This window comes from Uloborus diversus, chromosome 1 (assembly GCF_026930045.1).
Source record: "Uloborus diversus isolate 005 chromosome 1, Udiv.v.3.1, whole genome shotgun sequence".
NCBI lineage: Eukaryota > Metazoa > Arthropoda > Arachnida > Araneae > Uloboridae > Uloborus > Uloborus diversus.
Genome location: NC_072731.1, coordinates 112,361,946 through 112,376,736, shown reverse-complemented (window position 1 = coordinate 112,376,736; position 14,791 = coordinate 112,361,946). Strand labels below are relative to the sequence as shown.

The 14,791-nt window shown below is 36.3% G+C and overlaps 1 protein-coding gene across 1 annotated transcript in view; it reads left to right on the top strand.

The window, feature by feature from the left end:
* Positions 1-14,791, top strand: part of LOC129234430 (dachshund homolog 1-like) — a 255,566-nt gene that overhangs the window by 114,472 nt on the left and 126,303 nt on the right. Inside the window, exon 3 of the mRNA XM_054868433.1 lies at positions 620-750. Coding sequence (XP_054724408.1) covers positions 620-750 — 131 coding nt within the window. The remainder of the gene's footprint in view (positions 1-619; positions 751-14,791) is intronic.

The window sequence follows — 14,791 nt, the reverse complement described above, 5'->3', positions numbered from 1 at the left end:
GCCATGTTCTTCCGCAGCCTCAGTAATTGCCAATCCGTATTTCCCCGTCGATGTGAATGCGTGGGACTGATCTCAATCTGCATATGCCGGGTGATGCATCAAGAAAATCTTCCTTCCACGGGAATTGTGTTTTCTTTGTAAGCTAGGGTAATATTCGGTAATAGGTAAATCATCTTGCACGAAAAGCATACAAAAAGTAGTGCTGCATTTAATGGTATAATAATGATAAAAGTAAATAAAAAAAATGATGTTTTGAATTCAAATTATGTTTTTCGCAAGCACGAATTGTGATAGTATCCTACTCGTTGGGTTTCTTCTTTCTACAAATGAAATAAAATGGAAATGTCCAAGAACTTTGCACCCGTCACAGTTTGACTGGTGATTTTCTAGAATAGGTAATACAAGGCATACACATAAAAAAGAAATGGTGATTATGCGGCGGTAATAAAGATAAAGATTTTATAAGAAGCAATTTGCACCTTCATACCATGACGGCGGGTGATTTTTTAGTATTTTGATAAATAACAATTTATTTACTGGTAACAGTTTTTAGTGCTTAAGAATGTTTTCACAAAAAATTACCTTTTACTTATGGATTTGTTTTCTTTTTTGGCAACAGTTCTCGTCCTGGTCGACCTCCGAAACGTGTATCCATGGTGCCAATGGCAACCGGTGTCACGACGACGGGCCTGGTGAAGAAATCTCGGATGGATGGTGATTATCACACCTATGAGAATGGACACATCACTAGTGAGTGTAACATTTTGAATCAACATAGGTTAAATTCAACATGTTATTAAGATGATCCACGGATTTTCTCGGAACTTCCTTCCACTTTTTCCCCCTAAAACTAGACCCCCTAATTATCTTACCTTTCAGTTCGAAGGAGGGATGATTCATTTTTATGAAAGATCACGAAAACTTAAGTCCTTTACTTTTTTTTTGTTTTGTTTTTTGATCAGACTAAATTTCAGACTGTTTATGCAGTAATATGAGCCGTTTATTTTGATTCAGCAAACTCCGGTTCTGTTTTAATAACATCTTGTTTTAATCCTTATGACAATGTTTTAAGTAATATCGCTCATTATTATGGCAGTTTGGGGAATTATGTATGGTTTAGTAGTAAACTGGCTTAAAATGTTACAAAAAGACATTTTTCGCCCACTTTGAAATAAACGCCTACTTCAAAATATTTCTATGGTTTAAATTAACTTAATTCACTTGAATCCTTCCTTAAAAAACATATCAAAAGAACTTCAGGAAAACTTTTTTAAATGACAATTTGTATGAGGGGGCATCTTTTTCTCTCCGCTACTCTACCCAAAAACTAATTCTGCATCCTCTTCTGAGCTGTGATAAAGCCAAGTAGAAATTATCAGCTAAATATTATGTAAAGTTTCAAGAAATATATGCTCCATTTAAAGCTGAATATATGAAAGGGATTCGTAACATAACGCTCCCACTGTCGTTTTGGTTGTTTATTAAGACACCATTGAAAGAATTTGAGCCTCAACATCCCATAAGACTTTTTTCACAGTTACATTTGATACCTATTACCGCAATAAAAAACTTCTCCTTTCTGCCCCATAACTCAGCGCAAGGGGGCAAAGAAAAAACAGCAACTTTATGGAATAAATGTATATTTCTGATTTTCTTTTTACTTGCTTGCACATTTTTCAAAAAATTTTTTGGTCTTCAAAGAAGGATTAAAAACTAATTTTCGGGAAATGAAGATTCAGCAAGCGGGCCTGATTTAGAGTGTTTGTCAATAGCATGCTTTCAGTGGGTTTGAATGACTGAGATTTTTGAGTAACAAAACTATAGTGCTATGTCTTAAGAACAGAACTCTCTCGAAGAAAAGAAGACAGTTCCCTTCAGAGAACTTTTAACAACTTATGGTCATAAAATTTAAAACAAACTTGGCAACACAGTTGAAACATAGATAATAAGTTGTTTTTCAGCAGTTGGCCTATGATATTTTTCTTAAATATTTAATCTTTCTGAAACATTCAAATAGATTCTTCATAAATAAATAAATTTGAATAAATTTTACCTTATTTTATATTTTAAAAATCAGTGAAGAAGTAATACCCAAAGTGCATAGCGATTTATAAATTTTTGCTTGCATTTTACAAGTACGTAGCTATTTTTAACAGAGTGGAATTTCCGAAGAAACAAAAAATTCTTTTTTGCTAGACTTATCAGAAATTTAGCTTTATAATTGATGTTTAGTATTGGCAATGATTACTATTGGATTATTATCCGCATCTAGCTCACTTAAATATCAATGGATACGATGATGAGTATTAACCCCCTTGCAGTTGGACAGTCTCAGAATTATATGTTAAATGGACGAGATATCTCTTCATAAACTGCAAGGTAGAGAGAAAAATTGGAAAAGTTCAAATTTATGGTGTTGTGAAAAGTAGTTGAGAAATAAAACTGTGTGCTCTATTAAAATTGAGGGTAACGAGTTCATTAGTAAATTTAAAATAGGATGTAAAAAAAAAAAAAAAACCTAGCTTTCGTTCTGGAGGAACTTAACTAACGCAATGTGCCAGAGCTGACACCTCATATTAGCCTATGTTCAAGATGAGTTAGGCCACAAGTCTCTGACGATTACAAAAGACACGCCCATAACCACTCAGCGATGTTATACTTAACTAAATTACATACGTGTATTCGATGCCAAGAGAGATCTTAGATAATTAATCAATTTTCTACGCTATTTATACACAAATTTCAGTCACAGGTAAATCGTACATTAACTCGTAGATCATCTCAGTTAATAGATCAATTTACGATAGTGTTTGGTTAAGAAATGTGTGGGAGTTTTGTATCTAAGAAAAATTCATTATAAGTCTTTCAATTGGGTCGAAGTAAATCAGCTACGAGATCTAGGATAATGGATCGACTTATTACGCTAGTTTCTTAAAACTCTAGTAGGAATATTTGCTTAAGAAATTTAACTGCAGCATTACCAACTGAAAGATCTTGCATAATTGATAAAATTACTTGGTTTTTACTTAGAACTGATATGTGTCTTCAGCTCCTTTTTTTTTTTTTTTTTTTGCCTAAGTAACCTACCTCAATCACATGAAAAATATCAGCTGTATATGTAGGGAAAGCTGCTGAACTTATTGTATTTATTTATTTGACTGGTACAGCTGTTCTGAGGGTTTTCTGTCTTGGAAACTTTGATTGCAAAGCTTTTAATTACAACAAAGTATACCAACTGTTACTTCTCTCAACTTGCTATGCTATTTATTTACAAAGATATATGGAAGTTTTCCCGTTTTTAAAATTTTACTGAAGGTCCACTAACTGCAGCAAAATACAGTAGATTCTCAAAAACTCGGCATTCGATAACTCGGCAGAATCCAGAAAACTCGGCCGCACTCTGGCAGGACGAAAAGATCCTGCTGTGATCGCATTCCTGATAATACAAAACTTTCAAACTCGGTTTGTTTTTGCTCCACGTTGGGCCGAGTTTTCGAAACTCTACTGCACCAACTGCTGCAAATGTTCACAGTATTACTACATAAGATTCTTTTTAATTTTAATTTCGGAAATTTTTATTGGTCCAGTTCTCAAATTGTATCAAATTGTAGAAAACAGCCTACTAGATTTTTGGAGTAGAAAAAATTAATTGAGAATTCTGAATTAGCCGTTAGATCTTAAGTAAATGATCGTTCTTCTTTTTCTTTTTTTTTTAACATATTTGCTTAAAACTGATATGGTTCAGAAGAATAGGGGGGAGGGGTTGTAAATTCGTGATAGTTTCTGACAAGAAGGGGGGAAAGCGAAACAAGAAGTGAGACATCACGCATTTGTTGTAAGGATATGTATATGAAAAATAGTAAGACAAGTGGCAAAAGGGGAGGCGAAGGGGATTCATTGAAATGCGACACCACGGGAGGAGGATGAAGGGGGATTAAAATGTTTAAAAAAAAAGGTTGCCTTAATTTATGAAGAATCCTTAAGCTGATCTCAACGACGTTGAATTTCAGCATCCTATGCAATTAAATTTTTGTCATGTTCTGATCTGCATGAATATTTTCATCGGATTATGGAACATAGCACAAGCAAATACTGGATCTTTGCTCATGTGCTCATGTTGCTGAAAAATGTATGTATGATCTCAATTAAACCTCTGCATTCTTGTGGTCTAAAGTATCGACTTATCAAGAGCAACATATTTTAAAATGATTTGCAAATCGTTCGTTAGAGCTTTCCGAAAATCCATTGCACGATCTGGAAGGGATTGTTCGAAAAGCAGTGACTCCGTGAAAATCCGGACATGATGAAGTCCTTCGACGCTGGCCATGGAACACCGCGAAGTGTTAATAAATCACCTCAGCGAGAGGAACAAAAGCAGTCCCTCCACCGATCCCGGGGCTCGAGATTTAAGGCAACATCATCCCCCTTAATTTGAGTGAGTGCGTGCTAAAATGCCTTAAACCCCCGGCAAATTTTAAAACGTGGGAAAAGGCTCGCTGGCCTTTCGGGAAATCTGCGGCATTAGGAGGAGAAAGATTATCGGCTGGCAGTTTGGCAGAATCTGGAATCTGTCCTCAAAACTTTTGCTTTTATTAAAAGAGGCGTATCGTCACTCCCCCTCCCCCTTTCTCCTTGATTACGCGCGCCTTATAAAATTCGGAAGATCGAGTTGCGGCCGAAACTCTCTCTCTCTCACTTCTCTTAAACGGAGGAGGGGAGGGGGTGATACGTCAGGAGTGCACTCTCCTCTTCCCCAATCTCCTTCGGAGGAGGGATGATCGAGTGTGAAGCTCTTCCTCTCCATCCCTGCCGGACTGTTACAACATGATGCTCTCGCGTCGACAACTTTCGCGGACAGGGTTACTCCACTTTCGACGAGTTTCGCCAAGTTTCGCCAAAGGCATTCGTGAAGAACGATCAGCTGTGATTTCAGCAATGCTACAGTTCTCGTGAAATGTTTTTTCGCACGCACAGCATATTTTTAACTTTTCAAGGACATCCGTAGCCTTCGAGAAACTAAACTTATACCCTTATAAAGTACCCTTATGCTCATAGATTGCGCTTCTAGTTGGAATATCTTTTTTTTACACTTGATTCTGTATCTTTTAATGATTTGAAAATTGAAGGATAGATCAAAAAATATTTGTTTTTCTGTCAGCCCAAGATCTTTTCGTCGAGAGGACATCGTCATTTTTATTCAAGAATGTTTGCGCGATTAACAGACATCTTGTCAGATACAGTAAATTTCAATACTGTTATGTGAACCTCCTATTGCAAGATACAGTGCAAACAACCAGTACCGAAGCCACAATTTGTCTTCCGGGGGAGAGGGAGGGGTGTCCTAAAAATCTACAATTGTAACTCCATATTAGGATTGGCACTGTCGTGTATCAGGAGTGTTGACTCCCCTTCCTCGTAGCGCTCCTGTAAACAAAGAATATGTCTGCTAATTGAACTTACATCTCGTTATCTCTCTGTCTCTTTCTTTTCTACGGGAATAAAATTCATCACCATAACTTCTCCATCGTATAACTCAACTAAAAAAAAAAAATTCGGGAAGTTTATGCCCGGTTTGAAGAAATTTCTCACCCACAGCTCTCATCCTAAAGCAGTTTGACAAGCAAATAAACACTTGAGCACTGTCTTACTTTCAAAAATTCATTTTATCACTAAAATCTGAAGCATACATAACAGCAAAAGCATTTTAATGTAATAGGTTTCATTATCAAAAAAAAAAAAAAAACTTTTATTTTTTCTGCTTCAAGTTTTTTTTTTTTTTTTTTCCGAGGTTTCAATGAAAATTGGTGTCGCAACTCAGTCAATCAACCAGTCTAACCAGTGGGAACACAACATTTTTTAGACACTTAGCTGTACAGATTTTTTTTCATACTAAAGTTTCGTTGAAGATTCTTCCCGTATTCTGTGTTTATTTTATCACTCATCTTTTATATTTTATTTCCTCCTTATTGCTTATCTTCACTTTCATTGATTTCTATAGTTGGGGCAAACCTAACCTGGCAGTATTGTGAAGACTACATAGATCCTAACAGCAGCCTTACGACAGAACCTAGCAGGGCTGTAGAGTCGGAAGTAAAATATCCGATTCCGGCTCCGGAAATTTTACAGCCTTCGACTCCGACTCCTTTACTCCGGAATCAGTCCAACTCCGACTCCACAAGCACTGCCAGAGTTACGGATTTGGAAGAAAATGAATGACTAACTCCGACTCCTTTACCTCAAAATCAGTCCGACGCCGATTAATCGACTCCGCAGCCCTGCTACCAAGGTTTTCCCCAAACCATAGTTGACTCGTTTTCTCCTTCATTTTTCAAAAAAAATTTCCACAGACCATTTTGCTTTCATATTTTTCAGTTTCTCCTTTCTTTTCTTTTTGAGGTAAATAAAACAAAGTTATTTTGCAATATTCAAGAAAAAAACTTCCGAGACCTTGTTTTTTAAAACAAATTACAAACTTCTCATTCACTGGTCGGACTATCCCAACAGATATTTTTATGGCGAGATGCTTAATAATTAATGTATTTTGCTTTAAACAAACCACTTGAAATTCGTTAATGCCGACGGCGAGTCAATTTCTGTATTCATGAATTTTGCAGTTATTTAGAAAAAACTTTCGTTCTTGTTCTGATTTGAAAAGACTAATAGTAAGAAATCTTCCAAGAAGATTTTCCTGCATTTTTTTTAAAGTGTTCAGTTGCGAAAAAAGTCGAGAACTTTACTACGTTTGACGCAGTTTATAGTCTATTGAAGCTTAAAGTTATAAAATGAAATACGTATTCGTTTGAGGATATCTTACTTTTTTTTTTCAATTAAACACACTTACTCGTATTTTCATTTATACTCTCTGTTTAACTGTAATCGAATACCTTTAATCATCACTTTGAACTTTGACGATTGTTTTGACAGATATTAAATTCAACATTAGTTACTGTTCGCTTTTATACTTTTAATTAATGCATAGTACTAGAGGGCTCAGTAGCCCTCTGAACTACAAGAAGTTCCATTCGGATAGCTCCACCATTCGAACCCACTGTTCTTGTTCACGACACACTAAATTACAGGTAAGGGTTTTACCAGTATTAGGGATGTGAAAAATGGGAAAAGCGAAAATTTGGGGGAAAACCCAGTTTCTTCCCCGTTTTTTCCGCAGTTTATTTCCATCTGGAAAAATTAGAAGTTTTCTCGCATAAAATATTGTGCTCAGAAATTCATAATGTAATTATTTTTTTTATGTTCGGTATCCCAAACGAAAACATTAACTTTGATAAATGCAGGAAGCTAAATGATTTTAATGTCTCTGTATAAAAAGTATTGTTTGTTACTTTTAGCACTAAAGCTAAAGTTATATTATGCAGAATGGAATTTCTGAATAATATCAACTTGTGGAAATGATGAAGTTTAATATAGTCCATTTAGTTTTGATGTGTGTGTTTACATGCACTGGACACACATTTGTATAAATGCATGTAACAAACTGAAAAGAAAAGCAATTTTACGTTAAATTTCACATTTAATTAGAAATCTCATTGTATCAAAAAGACTGATCTAACAATTATAAAATCACATCCTATCCCCAAATGGTGATTCTTGATTTTTCTCTTGAATGATAATTGGTCTGAATTGGATAATTTTTGGTATTTTGATCGGGGAAAGTTATGGGCGGTAACAACAAGTGTGCGCAAAGCAAAAAAAAGTGTGTCGCTATTAAGGAGGAAAAAAAAAATATGCTCTGCATGTATTTTAAATAATTAACATTCATGCTTTTTTAGAAAATATACAAGTATTAAAAAACAGCATTTTTTTCTGTAAAAAAATTGTTTTTCCATTTTTTCTAATTTTTCCAGAAAAGAATTGGATAAAACTTTTTTTTCCGCTCTCGCAAAATTTGCAGAAATTTTACATCTTTAAACTGTATAATCATAGTCACAATATATTTTAGGCACTAAACCTTTTTAGGCCCAGCTCATCTTTCCAGAATGAAACGATAACCGTCCAAAATTTGGCAATTGTGCCAAAATCTCAAGTTCCAAAGTACTCCCCATCTTTGGGCATCTACTTTAAATTTAAATGATTTTACTTAATAAATACGAAAATATTATTCAATAAATTTGTATTTTTCTCTATTTTCTTTCTTTTTTGTTAAATACGCCATCCCTTTGTACATATTCAACAGTGTTAAATTCAACAATTTATAGGATGATATATGTAAAAACTTTACAAACAACCCACAAGGGTAAACATTCAATTTTGGTATATACAGAAAAAAATACTTTTTCTCAATAAGAAAAAAATATAATGAATAAAAATAATATATTAATCCATTGCAAACTTCAGCATTTCATCTTTTTATGCCTGTGCTTGAAATTTTAAACGTAGATATACACTAAATTATGCCTTATGACTTTCAGCCCAGCTGTTCTACGTCACAGCGTTTCAACGATTTTATTGGCTGCTGCGAGGCCATCATTAGATTTTTAAAATGTAATATAAATTTATTTGGGGAAAACTACGTTTTACACCAAAACACCAATAGTCTGTTACTGGTTAGACTTGGTTCAAAGTCACTCGCATGTATAAAAAGCACAACTAAAATATTTTTAACTCAGCTGTTATTAAGAGATTGATTTGTGATCATTTTGAAGTGTCGAATCGAAAACTCACCCTGAATAACGGTTCAGAATCAAAATGTGTCGTTTTAAACTTTTTGTAAGATTTTTTGAACAAAGTGCATCTACAGACAAATTCTGTCACTTAACATTATTGGACAGCAGTGTTTCTACAAAACAGTATGGAGTTGATACGATGAGAGTCATGAACCAAACCTCGCTTCTCAAGGAGCATGCTGAAACTCATCCAGCCTTAACCAAAATTCACACTATTACGTTTTCTAAACTCCAAGACTAAATCAAAATAGCACCAAAAATTTTAATAAGAATAAAATTGCGGCAGTAAACATTGACGTCAAAATTTGGTATCAACATGCAAGGAGCGAATTCAAGAATTCATAGAAGTAGTGGGCTGCGAAAAAACTGAATCCGCAGAGCTTAATGAGAAATAATTTGCTACGAATTAAATATTTACACAGAGGTGCCAACCCCTAAGAACAATGGCGCATCCCCCCTCCCCCCAAATAAATATCGTCCCGTAAAGACCCCTAAAAGCAAGATTCCGCCCGAAAGGAAAAATACCCGTCAAAACACCCACCCTTAAAATTCAATGGCGCAGTCTGCGCCATAACCCCTAGGTGGGCACAGTTGATTTACAAGCTCCCCCCACAAATTTCTCCAGGACTACATTACTGAACTAATACAGCTGGTGCCAATGGCGCCTAACTTGCGTAATAATTAACTTCTCTTCTTGCGAACCAGCATCAAGTGTTTCACCAAAATGGTGATAAGTTGCCAAATTTTGTCATCTCTTCCACTAGGCCAGCATCATAGTCTTCATCAGGAGCGGGCAAGGAAAGGATGGGATCTGTTTTGGGGGGGAGGGGATAAGAGCGCGTGAGGAAACACGTCGATGGCTGCAGCTAATCCATCATGATTATCTGCTCCGCATGATTGATTAAAGCAATACGAGGACAGCTTGGAACGTCCACGAAACTTTTCTGTGTTCGGCACCCCTCAAGACTTTTCTGTCACCTGCGGGGGTCCTTTTAAAACGATTCACCCCTCCCCCTCTCGGCGCGTAATGAATGCTTCTAGAGTGGTCAAGTGTCAGCGGGCGTTTTGTTTTCGAAGTGACTTGATTAGGTGATAATGAACATCCGAGCTATAGATCATGGGCGTGTCATTGCAGAGAATAAGGGGGAGGGGGGGGGGGGAACGCCGAGATCCCAATCACCCGGGATGGCAGGTCGAATTTTTAGCGAGCGTTTGATTGATTTTTAACGTGCTAAATGAAGCTACACGATTTCCCCGATTCCAGCATGATGGAAATTGTGCGATTTTTGCCAGATAGGGTAACCTTTGGGGAAAAAGGATCGAGTAGGTATCGAAAATGATTTGAAAAATGGCTGTCATTGGATATTCCCTTCCCATCTACACATTCTAATCTTTTATATTCACCAAAACTAAATTCGAAGTTTACTGCTAGCTGACCATCAATTAGATAAAAATTATTGATGTTCCTAAAGTTCCAGCGCCAGGCATGCACGTCTCATTGCATTGCTGAGTTCTATTGGCTTTTATTATCTTGCGACACTAAATAATGCACTAGGATAGTCTGCCAGAAGATTACTAGTCATGTGCCGAAGCTGTAAGTTTTCAGTTTGAATTGGTTTTTGACAGATCAAAGGTTTTGCAATAAAATATTACTTGCTAGAAAGATCCCCCTCCCCCTTCCGTAAGCATGATTAACAGATACAAAATGGTTTGCAGATTTGAATTTCTTCATGAATTTTTGAGCAACTCATTCGATAAATTTTGCGCATAAAACAACCAAACAGTCCAATATTTACTATTCTAAGATCAAAAGATTGGGAGATGCATGCACATGTTTTTTTTTTTTTTTGACAGTCACCATTGCGAGGGTGGGGTAATATTTATTCAGCTTAAAAAGAGAGAATAAAATCATCCTAACATCAAAATACTAACCGGAATTCATTGAAAATATCAGGCATTAGTAAGCTACCAAAGTAACTAATTCGGCAGTTTAGCCGACGCTGACCAACTTTGACCGTTTATATATACGATGATATAGGGGAAGATGGCCCAAAACGGGTAGGTCGCCCAAAGCGGGTAGGCCTTCGCATGCCCCCTCCCCCACGTGGTGTGTAAGCGGTGATGCATACATATGTCGTGTTTACATGACCACCCCGAGTTTTAATCAGTCCCAGCGAAGCAGCAGTGAAGTGGCAAGGCGCGGCCAAGCTTAAAATAAAAAAATGTTACATTTTTTTAAAAAATGGTTTTGTAACTTATGATTAGTCGAAGACCAGCTTATTTTTTTCATTGCCAATAATATTACGTAATTCTTACATCATCCATCTACCAACTACGATAGTCATTTCGTTTGTTTCTTTTTAAAATTTAAGGTTTTAATTATTGAAATAAAAAACGTGCCTTCGGGCAAAGCGTGTCCGGCAAAGCAAGTATAGGATATAATCATATATTTATTTATAATTTCTTGATCCGTGTACTGACTTAGATTTTCTATTTCAATAGGATAAGTATAACTTTGAAAGTTTATTTTTTAGGATGGCAATCAATTAGTCTATTAATTTATTCAGTTATTTCTTTATGTTTTATAAACAAATGTGCTGACTTTAAATTGGATATGTGAAGCTGTCTTATATTTTTTTACATAATGGCAGGTAGCTAGTCAACTAGTTTAATCATTTATAACTTAATATTTGTTTGGCAAATGTAAATGTACCAAACCACAATTAGTTAAGCTTACCCGCTTTGGGCTCCCTGGTAGGGCAAAAAGGATTTTTCAAATGCTTGTAAAGCTTAATAATAAATAAATATTGGGTTTGAAATACTACAAAAATCACTTTTTATTTTGGAGTTCAAGAACCCTGCTAAGAAAAAAAGCCGACATTGTAGCGATAAAAATCCAAAAACTACAATTTTTCAGCGTTCTTCGGAAACCTAACCACTTTGGGCCGCCACCCTCCCCTACAGTATTGTGGAAATGAATTAAGAACAATCTTTTGGCATAAAATTCCCTTTTATTCACATTTTCTATGAATGCATTCATAATTAAAAATTGATTTAACCTCTACATGACATAATAGCATCACAGACACATTTTGGCATGGAATGTACTAGATTGGCACATATAATTTTCATTTCAACATCTCTAAAAATAATGGACAGAATTAGCTTCTCCATCAGCGTGCAGTCGAACTTGTAAAGTCGTTTTTTGACTGTAGCCCCCAAATTTTCTGTCAGATTCAAGTGCCACGAATTATCAAGCCAATTCAGTGCAAAAAAATTGTTTTTAGAGCAGAATATTTTGATTTGTTTCGAAGTGTGACACCGCGTGCCGTTTTGCTAGTAAATGCAATATCCGTTCAGCCATAGTTTCGACATGGTTAGAAGCACATTTCGGGTCAATATGACTTCGTAACCGGTACTATTTATCATTCCTTCCACGGAAACAAGAGATTTCGTCTCCAAAACAGAGAACCATTCCCAAAACATCTTTTTGGGCTGATTACTTAGGTGCTTGATTGATGTAGTGCTGATTTAGGGTTTCTCATTTGCTCCTTCTCACGTACTTGAATTTAAATTCCGGAACCATAAAATCTGTTTCGTAAGAAAAGAGAATCTTCTCAGTCTATGTTTTGTATTTCCACATGCCTTATTCTAACTATTTTTCTTCTTATAAGAAACGCGAGAAGCTGCTTCGTCAACGTTCTAGAAATCAGTGTCGCATTGTTGAAGGTGTAATATCGACAGGTGCTGCTGTAAAGGACCTGGAAATACCATAACTAGCCAATCGAGGATTTATAACACGCATTCATTATAAAGTTTTGTCGTTTACGAGCTGAAGTTTATCGTTTTTCGCCGCATTTTCTAATATGGTTGGCTCTTGTATTTCCTGCTGTCTGAAACTACTTACATATCCTCCCGGCACTTGCTGTACTCCCTCCACATATTTTACATATTTTCTCTGACGACTTAAAAGTGTTCTCTGAGCACAATCACTTTATCACATGTTTCTTAGCTGATATCCATGATACTAATGATGATCCCTGCAACCAAACCAAGAAACTAACACTGAGGTATACATTCAACCCTCATGGAAAAATTTGAAAACCTGCTATTTACCTGGTGCATAAAAACACCTACTACTCTGATTATAAAATTTTTGAAATCTAAGCTAATTTGGAGTGTTTCTTCGTAAGTGTCCACGTGATAAAACAAAAAATTTGATATTTCTCAATTAATTGCCATAATACTGTACGGCTTGTGAGTGTGTGGGGTAAATTGACAGATTGATAGATATAAGAGCGAAGAGTTACTATGACTTGCACATATTTAGGAACGTATGAGGGTGATGATTATACGTATATTGCATGGAATGACTACCAGGAGTGAATCCAGCGGCTGGTTTTGGAGGGAGTCATTATTAGAAAGGGTGTTAGTGCAATTTCGTGCTGAAAAAGGGGTCTATGTGATTTATTTAAAATATAGGTCTCCAAAATACAGCATTAGACTTTATTTAGTCACTTTAAATGGGAGTGGGGGGTCATGACCCCCATGACTCGCCTCCCCCCCCCCTTCTGGATCTGCGACTGCTGCCCGCATGATTTCTGATTTATCAATTGTTTACTTAGAATTATATTTGAAAGGGAAATAACAAGATGTTTGATACTAGGGACATAAAGAGCAATCGAGAATTATTTTTGTTCTGCTATTCAAGATGCAAGTCGTGTTTCCACACATTTCCAGCAAAGCTAATGCCCTTTTGATATATCGCGCACCTATTTGACGCAATGTTCAACCCCAGCAGGAGCGTATTCAAATGAGCGTGATGACTTATGGGATCCTTTCGAACATATTTATGTCCTCCCGAAGAAGAAGTCTCGTAGCAAAGACATAAATAACGCGCACTCTTCGAGTTGAATTCGGACACTCATAACTCAGAGCCGCAGCCGGAAAACAGCAGACGAAACAAATTAAAAACTAATAAGAGACGGCGCTTTCTCAATCAGCGTGAGGGCTCCCTCCGGAGTACCCTGACAGGGGGCGAAGGTTCCCTGAAGATTCGAGCCCGCCTGGTGGTCTTCGTCTTGGCTGGCTATCAACTGCTTGACGCGCGGCAGGGACTCCACGGACTTTACTATGGTTGCCGGAGGAATTGCCTCGGCTTCCCTTTTTCGAATCTTTCGGCGATGCTGAAGATCCGGATACCTTACGACAAATATACTCTGAGTTGGATCTTCATTTGGAGCTAACATTTTTTTAAAATAAGGATTAGTTTTTACGCCAGTTACGTCGCCTTATTTGAAATATGATGTTTTTAGTTCAATGGAATTCGATTCCTGGAGTCGGTTCAACGTACGAATTCAGTTCATCTCTTTATATCCGTAGGAAAATGACAGATCCACTTTTGATTTACTTGCTTTGCTAAAACTTCAAATCTAATGAGTGAATGATAACATAGTTTAGTGGCACGTGAGTGCTTGAGTTTGAGTTCCATTTGAGTTCCAACTCTCAGTCAGGAAAACAGTGCCTAACCCTATTTGACAGAAAAGCTTTCACACTTTAAGGATCAACACGTCAAGGAATTTATGTTCCGCTTGTTTTCTGCAATGCATTCTGCTGTAATGGCAATGTGATGCCTTAGTTGTGTAATGTAGTGTTCCGAAGATCATACTGAACGATTGCTATGACAGATACACATAGAATAATTAATGTCGTCAGTGATCGCTATTGGTGACATTTTGAACTGAAAAAAATGTTTGTTACTAAAACAAAATCCGACTTTTGTACGTGCCCATTTTTGCAAACCACATTTCTTTGAATAGTTTCTTCATTTTTTATGAATATTCATAGTTTGAGCAAACTTATGGCTCACCATGTATCACTGTAGCCGAAAACATTGCAAGTTTAGGCAAACGTTCATGTACTAAAGAAAATAAACTAATCCTTAGATCCATTAAGTGTTTCAAGCAAATACAAAGGGGTAATTTTTTTTTAAACCATGATTTTTTTTCTTATTATTTCATTATTTTAGCGCATCAAGTAGGGTTTCATTTCAGCCAAAAAAAAGTTTACGAACCTTATACTCTCTAGACCTCATTTTCATTCGTAAAACG